The 12,238-nt window shown below is 41.8% G+C and overlaps 1 protein-coding gene across 1 annotated transcript; it reads left to right on the top strand.

Moving 5' to 3' along the window:
* The first annotated feature begins 7,962 nt into the window (after positions 1-7,962).
* Positions 7,963-10,912, top strand: LOC136544992 (uncharacterized). Its single transcript, XM_066537050.1, has 3 exons — positions 7,963-8,049; positions 9,057-9,220; positions 9,352-10,912. Exon 3 carries the CDS (start codon positions 9,381-9,383, stop codon positions 10,800-10,802), a length of 1,422 nt encoding a protein of 473 aa, XP_066393147.1. The 5' UTR covers positions 7,963-8,049; positions 9,057-9,220; positions 9,352-9,380; the 3' UTR covers positions 10,803-10,912.
* Positions 10,913-12,238: the final 1,326 nt, after the last annotated feature.

The raw sequence follows: 12,238 nt of genomic DNA, 5'->3' as shown, positions 1-12,238 counted from the left end.
AAAGTTGTATCATTGTAGAGATATAGTTTGGGTACAATATCCAAAAGTTAGAAAACCGTGCACAGTTCTTGGTCCTATTGTCATAGATAGAAGATAGAACACATATAATAACCAATTACTCCCTCGGTCCAAAAAAAACAATGCAACTACGAGCTACTTGTCAGCAAAAGTACTTCATGTTTAATCAAATTTCTAGTGAATACTATTCATATTTATGCATCCAAAATGATTTATTATGAAAATACATTTCATAATTAGTCTAATGATATTTATTTGATATCATAAATATAGATATTTTTTTAATCTATACTATAATTGATCGAACTGAAGATACTAAACCATGACACGCCATAATATTATGCATAAAAGAGCATTAAGATCTATGATACTAAACTAGTATCATTAGATATACTATCAAATATATTTTTATGATACATTTATTTGGTGTCATAAATAATAAGTTTATTGGTTACATGGAAATTAAATTTTGAGAAAAGGAGAAAACTAAGAGGTGTCCAATCAGCCTTAACTTGGAGGAAACGCGATGGTGTTGGAGGGAGCTGATAATAAGCTCCGATTGAAAATAATGGTCGGCTACAAATTTAATGTGGCGGACATCCTATTCAAACGCAATATTTTTTAGATATTATAAGTTTTATAATACAGGTGTTGACTTGAATTATATGGTCTTATTTCTGGTCTCCGTTGCAACGTAGGCTCACAAACGCTTTGTGGTATTTAAAAATTAAAATGGTGCAGTAGGTTGCTGAAAGAACATATATGGTAACTTAAGGATAACACTCCATTAGCATTTATAGTAATGACAAAAGTGACGGAACAATTAGACAAAGGCCTTGTTTGGTTGGCGATTTTTTTTGGGAAATAGCACTGTAGCACTTTCGTTGTTATTTGGCAATTAGTGTTTAATCATAGTCTAATTAGGCTTAAAAGATTCGTCTCATGAATTTCGTCTAAACTGTGTAATTAGTTTTATTTTTTATTTATATTTAATGCTTCATGCATACGTCCAAAGATTCGATGTGACGAGAAATCGAAAAATTTTACAAAATTTTGGGGAACTAAACACTACCGAACAACGCAACTTCGTGGAAAGCAAGACGAAGCTTCTGCTACATTGTCATTCCTGTGGAAAACCAAGTCATTGAGAAGGATGCAAACCGTTTTATAGTTGTATAGTATATAATTGCCGACCGGCGGGTGATGACAGTGAGTTCCACTTAGATACGGAGTGGTTGATAAGATGGAGTAATCTCGCTAACTGATGGTTAAGTACTACCAGTAGCTAATTAAAGAGTAGACCACGGTACATTTCATTAAGGGACGAGCAAAACAGTACAACAGCAAGAATATGACAACACCCAACACGGAAAATATATACCATGTTTTTTTTTAGGAACTGGAGGGGCCTTTGCCCCTACACAGATTTTATTGAAATTAAAGGTTATTTTTTTTACAAAGGAAAGATTACAGTGCAGTAACTCCGCCTATGGTGGGGCGCCTTTGGTGTCCCAGCATAGCAGGTCCCAAGCCCTGGTAAAGGAGGAGGGTTGTGTTAGGCGTGGCGAGCCAATGTAAAAACTTAGCCACTTTAATGGAGATGAAACCCGAAAGAAAATCGTTGGGGCGTAACCCTCTTAGCGACGCGCCATATCGGAACCCGGGTATGGTGTTAAATGGGCAAGGGCCGGGTCGTCACCCCCGTGACGCGCCGTGTCGTGATCTGGGCATGGTGTCAAGTAACCAAGGATCGGGTCGTCGCTTCCTTAGTGGCGCGCTACATCGGCGCCCGGGTGTAGTGAAAAATGAGCAAGGGTCTTCGCATCTGAGTCGACGGGTGCGAAGGGTAAGGAAGCTAGTCGAACCAACTAGGATCCGTTTAGGTAGTTGGAATGTAGGGTCACTTACTGGTAAGTTAAGAGAATTAGTTGATACCGCGACTAGAAGGCGTGTAAATATATTATGCGTTCAAGAGACTAAATGGAAGGGTCAGAAGGCGAAGGAGGTGGACAATACAGGTTTCAAGCTTTGGTACACAGGGACAGTCGCGAATAGAAATGGAGTAGGAGTTTTGATTGATAAGAGCCTCAAGAATGGTGTGGTGGGAGTGAGAAGGCAAGGAGATAGGATTATCTTAGTCAAGCTTGTCGTTGGTGATATGGTCTTGAACGTAATTAGTGCGTATGCCCCCCAAGTAGGCCTCGACGAGAGTGTTAAGAGACAGTTCTGGAAAGACTTAGATGGCATGGTTAGAGCTATACCTAGTAGTGAGAAGCTTTTTATAGGAGGAGATCTTAATGGGCATGTAGGTACTACAAGCGCAGGTTTCGAGGCAGTTCATGGAGGTTTTGGGTATGGTAGTAGGAATCAGGAGGGGGAGGAAGTTCTGGACTTCGCGGTAGCTTTTGACCTGATGATAGCCAACACTTTCTTTAGAAAGAGAGAATCTCATCTAGTGACCTTCAGTAGCGGACAACACTGTAGCCAGATTGACTTTGTCCTCGCAAGAAGAAAGGACAAACGAGCATGCTTGGATTGCAAGGTGATACCAGGAGAGTGTGTTGTTTCTCAACATAAGCTTTTGGTGGCAGATTTTCGTTTTCAGGTACGGGCCCGTAGGGATAAACAAGCTAAGATTGAAAGAACAAAGTGGTGGAAACTGAAAGGGGAGACGTCAGAGGTATTTAGGGAAAGGGTTATCAAAGAGGGCTCTTGGAAGGAAGAAGACGACATAAACAACATGTGGGACAAGATGGCAACCAACATTCGGAAGGTAGCCTCAGAGGTGTGTGGAGTAACCAAGGGAAGGGGACGCGAGGCTAAAGATACTTGGTGGTGGAACGAGAATGTCCAAAGGGCTATTAAAGAGAAGAAAGAATGCTATAGACGCTTGTACCATGACAGGAGTGTGGACAACATAGAGAAGTACAAGGTGGCAAAGAAGACTGTAAAACGAGCTATAAGTGTGGCAAAGGGTACAGCGTACGAGGATCTTTACCAACATCTGAGTACGAAGGAAGGAGAGAAGGACATTTATAGGATGGCTAGGGTTCGTGAGAGAAAGACACGGGACTTCAACCAAGTTAAGTGCATTAAGGATGAAAGGGAGCACCTCTTGGTGAAGGAGGATGAGATCCGACATCGATGGCAAGAGTATTTTGACAAATTGTTCAATGGTGAGAATATGGACACAACATTTCAGTTGGATGACTCTTTTGATGACACCAATAGGCGCTTTGTGCGGAGAATCCAAGAATCTGAGGTCAGAGAGGCGTTGAAAAGGATGAAAGGAGGTAAGGCGATGGGACCGGATGGTATCCCAATCGAGGTGTGGAGATGTCTCGGGGACATAGCTATAGTATGGCTAACCAAGCTGTTCAACCATATTTTTCGATCGAACAAGATGCCTGATGAGTGGAGGAGAAGTATATTGGTACCGATCTACAAGAATAAAGGGGATATTCAAAGTTGTATGAATTACCGGGGAATTAAGTTGATGAGCCATACTATGAAGCTATGGGAAAGAGTTATCGAGCATCGCTTGAGAGCAATAACGCGGGTCTCTATGAACCAATTTGGTTTCATGCCCGGAAGATCAACCATGGAAGCCATTTTCTTAGTAAGACAAGTTATGGAGCGGTATAGGGAGAAGAAGAAGGACCTACACATGGTTTTTATTGACTTGGAGAAGGCTTATGATAAAATACCAAGGAATGTTATGTGGTGGGCTTTGGACAAACATAAAGTCCCAACGAAGTACGTCGGGCTCATTAAGGACATGTACAACAATGTTGTGACTAGAGTTCGAACAAGTGATGGAGACACGGATGACTTCCCGATTAGGATAGGACTACATCAAGGGTCAGCTTTGAGCCCTTATTTGTTTGCTTTAGTGATGGATGAGGTCACAAGGGACATACAAGGGGACATCCCTTGGTGTATGCTTTTCGCGGACGATGTAGTGCTAGTTGATGAAAGCCGGACAGGAGTGAACCAGAAACTGGAGTTATGGCGGGAGACTTTGGAGTCCAAAGGTTTTAGACTAAGTAGAACTAAAACTGAGTATATGAGATGTGATTTCGGCACTACTACTCGGGAGGAGGAAGATGTTAGTTTGGAAGGTCAAGTAGTGCCTAGGAAGGATACCTTTTGATATTTAGGATCAATGCTACAGAGGGACGGGGATATTGATGAAGATGTTAGCCATAGAATCAAAGCAGGGTGGATGAAGTGGCGGCAAGCGTCTGGTGTCCTATGCGACAAAAGGGTACCACAGAAGCTAAAAGGCAAGTTTTATAGGACGGCGATTAGACCTGCTATGTTGTATGGTGCAGAATGTTGGCCTACGAAAAAACGACATGTTCAACAGCTAAGTGTCGCGGAAATGCGTATGTTGCGTTGGATTTGCGGTCATACAAGAAAGGATCGAGTTCGGAATGATGATATACGTGAGAGATTAGGGGTAGCGCCAATTGAAGAAAAGCTTATCCAACACCGGTTGAGATGGTTTGGACATGTGCAACGGAGACCTCCAGATGCACCAGTGCGTAGCGGAATCCTAAGCCAGGACAGTAACATGAAGAGAGGCAGAGGAAGACCGAAGTTGACTTGGGTAGAGGCAATAAAAGGAGACTTGAAAGGATGGAATATACCTAAAGACTTAGCCTTAGATAGGAGTGCTTGGAAGACAGCTATTCACGTGCCTGAACCTTGATTGCTTCTGATGGGTTTCAACTCTAGCCTACCCCAACTTGTTTGGGACTTAAAGGCTTTGTTGTTGTTGTTGTTGTTGTTGTTGTAAAGATTACAGTGCAGTCCACAACAACCACTGCACACCTTCTTCACAGCTCTGCTCCTGAGCACACCTTATCTTGGAGACCTGGACCCTTCCTTCCATGGCCAAGCTGTGATCGGGGTTCAGCTGGTGCTCCACACGCGCGTGGCTCCAGCAATCTGTAGCAAACTTAAGGTAAAGATTAGGTTTAGTGATGGTTTGGATTTTTAACTTACGAGGAATTGAAATCTACTTAAAGGATTAGACTATTCAGCTTTGAATGTAACATTCTATAATTTTCAAAAGTTCAAATATAAGCTTATCTTAAATTCATGCGGTAGAATACAGAAATTGATTCTATGAATCCCCATGCTATATTTCTACCATGCAACTTATAGCACGCTATTCGGCTCCATCCCCTATAGCAGAAATGCAACACATAAGTATATGTCCTCCATGTGGCCAAGAATAATATACAAATATATTCCGCACACAAGTATATTAGCTTAATTGGTATGTGCCTAGATTATGATTATTGGAATGTAATTCAATTCCAAGTATCAAATGGGGCCTTACATTAATTCCATCAGTATCCCAAGCTTGTGTGCCATATATACTACTTAAGATCTTGTGCGCCTCAAATTAAAGTAGTAGCTCCTTTTGTTTCCTCATCAGGCGGAGAGGACCGTACTGCACATAGGTACTTTCCTCAAGAACCAATACAATGTTTAATTTTTTTTAAAAAAAACTGGTACAAGTTTCATATTTTTCATGATCTATTAAAATGACTAGTTATTTTGCTACAAGTTGACCAATTTTGTTCGGTACTTTTAGCTTAGTGGTCAAAGATTTCTGAATTAAGAGTTGTATGGCCAAAGCAAACTCGAGCAATAGTTAAATGGCCAAAACTATATAGAAATAAACCTAATATGAAAGAGGCCTTCCTACTTTTTTTTTACTCTAGCAACCTGTTCGCTTGTTGTTTCAGCTAGGGCTTATCAGGCATGGTACAGTATTTTTCTCTCACAACAAACCAGCACCAGCCAAGCTTATCAGCCCAGAAACCAACCAACAAACAGGCTGTAGTATTGAAGAATGCTAATGGTGCGGCAGGTTGCTGAAAGAACATGGTAATTTAAACAAAATACACCATCATAGTAATGACAAAAAGTGAATTACTAAGGAACAATCACTGCAGCAGACGTGTGCTTTGCCGAGTGCAATTGCACTCGGCAAAGAAGGCTTTGCACTCGGCAAAGCCTTTGCCGAGTGCTGCACTCGGCAAAGAGCTGTCGGCATATCCTTCACGGCAAACGCTTCTTTGCCGAGTGCTTTTTGTCGGGCACTCGGCAAAGCCTTTGTCGAGTGCCGGAAAAGCACTCGGCAAAGATTTACACTCGGCAAAATAAAAATGCGAAAAAACCCAAAAATAATAGTAATTTTTTTTCTCGGAGGAGGCCGCCACCAGCTAGCGCCCGCTCGTCTTCATCGAAGTCGGTGCATTTTTTGCGCTAAATTCGCGGCTAACGCGGCAGGCGGGATTCGAACTCACGACCTCTCCCTCGCGTGTCTGCTGCTCTACCACTGCACTACACTGTCTCTTGTGTCTAGATTCCGTTATCTATCCTCATATATTATACTAAACTGAGAGTAAATTGCTTGTTTGAGGCCCTAAACGAATTCAAATCAAAAAGTGGTCACCTACAAAGTTTCATAACTTTTTGAGATCTACAATTTTCATTTAGGAAGTTTTTCCATCCGAGGTCGTTTGAAAAATTCGAATTTCAAATTTGAGAGATTCAAACGTAGTTTTGCGTGATAAGATGATTGCAAATCAAAAAGTTGTCAACTACATAGTTTCATAACTTTTGGAGATCTACAATTTTTATTTAGAAAGTTTTTCCATCCGAGGTCTTTTGAAAAATTCAAATTTTATAATTTTCAAATTCAAACGTCGTTTTTGCATGACAAGATTATTTTAAATCAAAATGTTGCCAACTACAAAATTTCATAACTTCTCAAGATCTACAAAGTTTATTTTGGTCATTTGTTCATCCGACATAGTGGTAGTAACATTGTTCATAAATCTTATATATCTCTCTTCTATTTTTATGAAACTAATATGAGAGATACGAGAGATGTAGATTTTATGAACAACATTATTGTCGCTTTGTCAAATGAAGAAATGACCAAAATAAACTTTGTAGATCTTGAGAAGTTAGGCCTTGTTTAGATGCCATCCAAATTCCAAGTTTTTTCACTCTCTCCCCATCACATCAATTTTTAACCGCTTGCATGGAGTATTAAATGTAGGTAAAAAAATAACTAATTACACAGTTTAGTTGAAAATCACGAGATGAATCTTTTGAGTCTAGTTGGTCCACGATTGGATAATATTTGCCAAATAAGATGAAAGTGGTACTATTCATCGGGTTCACTTTTTTTCGCAATCTAAACGAGGCCTTATACAACTTTGTAGTTCAAAAGTTTTTCATTTGAATTCATTTAGGGCCTCAAAAATTGCTTTGAAAAACTGATTTGCCGAGGGCCAAAAAGAATGCACACGGCAAAATGCATCTTTGCCGAGTGCCAAAACAAAGGCACTCGGCAAAATACATATTTGCCGAGTGCAAAAAAAAAGGCACTCGGTAAAGGCGCATTTTGCCGTGTGCCGAAAAATAGCACTCGGCAAAATACATATTTGCCGAATGCCAGAAAAAAGGCACTCAGCAAAGACGCATTTTGCCGTGTGCCAAAAAATAGCACTCGGCAAAATACATATTTGCCGAGTGCCAGAAAAAAGGCACTCGGCAAAGACGCATTTTGTCGAGTGTTTTTTTTTGCCGAGTGTATTTTATTTGGCACTCGGCAAAGACCGTCTTTGCCGAGTGCCTGATAAAATACACTCGGCAAAGCCTCATGTACTCGGCAAAGTGCCGGTTTCCGGCAGTGAATAAGACAAGTAACCAGCTTCGTGGAAAGCAAGAGGAAGCATCATGGTACGTTTCGATTAGTCTCTATCAGTAGAGAATATGGGAAACAAGTAATGACAAACAGAAAATATATTCCCATCACTTACCTAAGCTCGATATGCCCCCGTTTCTACAGCTATATATATTGCTTGCATGCATCTCGTTTGATTCCATAATAATCCGCAAAAGAGCCACATACTTTGGTGACTCCAGCCTCGTGTTCTTTCCAACAGATTTTTATCGTCAGTTGGCTCATGTGCTCTGCTGCAGTAACAGGAAACAAAGGTAATGGTGCTGCCACCTCCTAGTCCTTAAATCATGCAGCCCAAGTAACTTGAGAGAAAAATTCATGAATAGACTAAGGATTCATAGTTTATCAGAATTTCTTGTATTTACTCTTTCTCTTTAATTCTTTCGTAGTCTAATTAACACAATACCCACATATATAGACAGATCTTTCTTTTCTGTCCAGTTGCAAAAAATTTTAGCTACCTCTTTTCTATCCATATTCATAGTTTTCCCGTTTCAAATTCACCTCGACACGTGCTTACCATGTGTTTGGTTAAAATCTCAACATGAGGTATTGAGCGATCTAGTGTTGAATTTCTCCTCGAAATGTTTGAACCGTAACTTTTGGGCTTTTGGCTCAAAAGCCAGCTTGTGTTATCTTTTTGCTATCGACTTCTGTAATAAATTTTATTAGCTTCTGACACACCAAAGTCAGAAAAGTGTTTTCCAGCTTTTAGTTTACTTCCCCACAAGCCAGCAAACAACTGAAACAAACAGACCTTAGATGTGGCTGCATTCATGGATGTATTGCCGACATCAGTAGCGTCAGCCACACATCAATTACCTTTGGTTAGTTTTTCTAGATTAACAATTATAGAAGTCGATAATTTAATAACAAAAATCTAAGTATTCTAGGCTAATTTTACAATGGTACGTAACTTTAGATGTAAATACAAAAGGTTTATAGTTGGTTATTTTTATACAGTGGCATATGTGAGATATTTCAACTCATATTTTCATGGGATTTCTGTACATAAAAACTACGGGTTATTTTATATTTTCACCATAAATACATAGCTGAGTGATTTAATTATTTGAAGATTATGTGGGTATTTTAGATATCTTTGATGATGGCATAGATGGGTAATCGAGATGAAGATTATGCATTACTTTAGCTTATTCTTCATAATGATATAGGTGGAATGTGGGTAATTTTCATAGATTTCGGGGGTTAATTTACTTTTGTGTATTTTTTGTAACAGTAGATTTGGATAATTTTTTAGAACACAGAATAGACAGTGACAGCTCGCCGACTCAGTAATACTAAGAAACACTGCAGCAGCAGTGTGTGCACCTCTTGTTTGATCTGTTCCTGATATATCCCACTCCGATCCCCTTCATTCCATCTGAAGGTGCGAACTGCAAGATCTAGAGGATCAGAGCTAAGGTAAGGATTAACATTAAGCATATATGTATTCCACGCATGCATCAGTTATAACCCAAGCATTTGTTACAGACTTGCTTGTGGGAGTCAAAAACTAAAGCACGAAACTAACCCAAGATGCATGTATTCATCAGCAGGCTGGTGGAATTCCCACAGCGACTTCATGGTGGAGATGGTGTGTTCAGCCCTTGTTCAGGAGACCGTGAGCAGAGGCGTCTCCTTTGCGTTGGGCAAGCGCGAGGAGAAGGCATCCCAAGGCCACTTGATGGAGAGGCTGGAGATGGCCGTCAGCCAGCTGGAGTTTGCGCTTGAGAGGGTCCAGGAGCTGCGCATTAGGCAGCTCTCATTGATTTGCCGCAGGAAGCAGATCAAGTCTGCCTACGTCGAGGCAACGGAACTGCTCGACAAGCACAAGCAGCAGCAGGCGGTGCCTGCAGGACAGGAACTGCAGAATGCGCACGGGGTGAAGAAGCGCAAGCTATGGGTTATCAGTGCCAAGAACATGCTCACCACATCCTCTTTTGCTGGCTTGAGCACGGATGATGTTCGAAGATTTGAATTGTATGCAGATTTTGCGGACAAGTTTGTGAGGGACGTGGAGTCTGGGTGTTCACTTCATCACAACACCTTTTGCAACCCTATTGTCAGGCATCTCCTTGAAGGTAAAACTCTCCGGTATGACTTGGAGCAGGGAAACCTGGAACGAAGTTTCTACATATTTCCCATGTATTCTGATGAGCGTGGCGTGGAGGCACTGCTAGCATACTCTTACATGGATAGCACAATGATAGAGAAATGTTTTACTCTGTTGTTGTCCCTACGACTATCAGAAAGCACAGACATAGTTGGAGTTGCTATTAAAGGCTTGCAATTATTGACAGCTGAATTCAAGCATCCTGTTGAATGTGCAATGGGAGAACTTACCCTACTGCGTAATTTACAAGACACTGCCGATTTGTCTGGGCCTCCGTTGGTGCGCAGTGAAGAGATTTATAGTATGACGATGACACAGACACAGTTTTTTCGCCCAGACCCAGCATGTTGCAAAGGAAGTAGGCACGGACTTTGTGCTAACAACAACGTCTCCTCAGAGTTATCGGACATACTCCCAGAGCAAGTTATTTATTGGGCTTTTCAGTGCTATATACCAGCAGTAGAGTCCAGCACGCGTAGCTCATTTGATGAGGTGGGCAGAGGTTGGAAGCCACCTCTGGAAGTGAGAATTATCTTTAGTCCCCATTATTTATTTATTTTTTATTTGATGCGTTTCATAGAGTTTATTGATTTATGGGAAAGGCGGCAGATGGATAAAACCAGTAATTACACTTATGCAGTAGAGATTATCGGAGACGATGTTAAGAAGTGTCTAGATGATGTCAGCTTACAGGAAGTGGCCGAGACAATAAAATCAAACGCAATAAACTGTTTCTCACGTCAGCCAGAGCTGAGGGAGTACAGAATAGATTGGGCCTCTCGACACGGTGGTGCATGGTTTATTGTGGAAAAGGGAAGCGTGGAAACAGCAGTTGTGCCCAGAACCAGGAAAAGGTACAATACGCGATCGAGCAAGAACAAGGACAAGTAACTAGCTAGGTCGCTTTTATTTGTGCTTGCATTGCCCTGCAACTTAAGGTAGATCGAGTGGTGTCTAGTATTTCGATCATTTGTAATATCGTACTACTCCATCATATGTGATACGCACATGTCTTCTGCTTGAGAAATAAAACTATACAATTGTGCTACCAACTAGTACATATATGAAAACCTATACTATATATATATCCTGCGTGGATTCGGCTAATTATGGCGCTACTATATACGGTCCAATTCCGTTTGTACCCGTGCGTATCTTCCTGGCCTGACTCCCTCGTCGTATTATAGCGTGGGCTCATACCGTCAGTCCCTCCGGTCACATGGCGGTCGCGGCGCGGACAACGGGTCCCTCCGGATAATTGGCGGAAGATAGTAAACAACGAGTAAATAACAGCATGTACATTACTTACAGCGGGGTTTGAGCAGAGCGTATGTTCAGAACGAAGCGCAGGTGCCTCGCCATTGAAGTCGTCTAGTGTCCCGGAGCCGACGGAGGGCGCCCCTCGGACGGGCGTCGGAACGAGTGCTCGCGGAGGTGGTCGGCGATGAAGCTTTAGCATTGGCTTGTGGCAGACACCAGACAGTAATGCGCAGACGACACATGCAAAGTCATCGCTTTCAGATTGTAGAGCAGTGCAGCTAGGTCCCTGTCCTTATCATTTGTTGTGGCATCCTAGCTAGGCACACACGGTCGGGGCCGCGGAAGCTGCCTCTGCATTTCCTTGAACGTTCCATCTACGGGATGGAAGGATCGATGGCCGTTATTGACTGGACAGCTGAGTCAGCTGAACAGTGAAAAAGGCAGAAGTAAACATGCATGACTTGTACAGTGCATGCATCCTTGACGTGCTGCAGGATCAGAGCTAAGGTGAGGATTAACATTACCAAGCATATTTGTTACAGACTTACAGTATGTTTATGTAGTACTTCATTTGGGAGTCAAAAACTAGGGCGTGATTGGTTGAGAGAAACCGAACCGACCTGGCTCTGTGGATGCAGCTTGCGAGTGTTCGGATGGCTGGGCTGAGTCTTGGGCCAGGCTCCACTCATGCAAAAGGCACCCTCCGGCCTCACCTCACCTGTTGCTGTGCTGTGTGATCCGAAATGGTAGCTTATTTGCAAGTATGGAAAACCAACAAGGATCAACATCTCCACGAGGAGATCTGAGGCAGAAAAACGGGAAAGAATCGAGATATCTTTTATTCATAGAAACAAATGTCAGCATGAAATATATATATATATGACCACCAGAAAGGCATATACTATATGCAAATGACATGAACCACACCAGCCACCTCCCTCTTTTGTCTCTCTACATATATACCATACCAATAACACGATTCATCTATCCTGTCCCTCTCTACAATGGCAACTAGGATCAGTTCAACCTCTGAGTTCACACGATCAATAAGCTTAGCCTTCTCAGCC

The sequence above is a fragment of the Miscanthus floridulus genome, chromosome 3, assembly GCF_019320115.1.
Source record: "Miscanthus floridulus cultivar M001 chromosome 3, ASM1932011v1, whole genome shotgun sequence".
NCBI lineage: Eukaryota > Viridiplantae > Streptophyta > Magnoliopsida > Poales > Poaceae > Miscanthus > Miscanthus floridulus.
The sequence above is the reverse complement of the archived record's forward strand: the minus strand, read 5'-3'. Positions and strand labels throughout refer to the sequence as shown.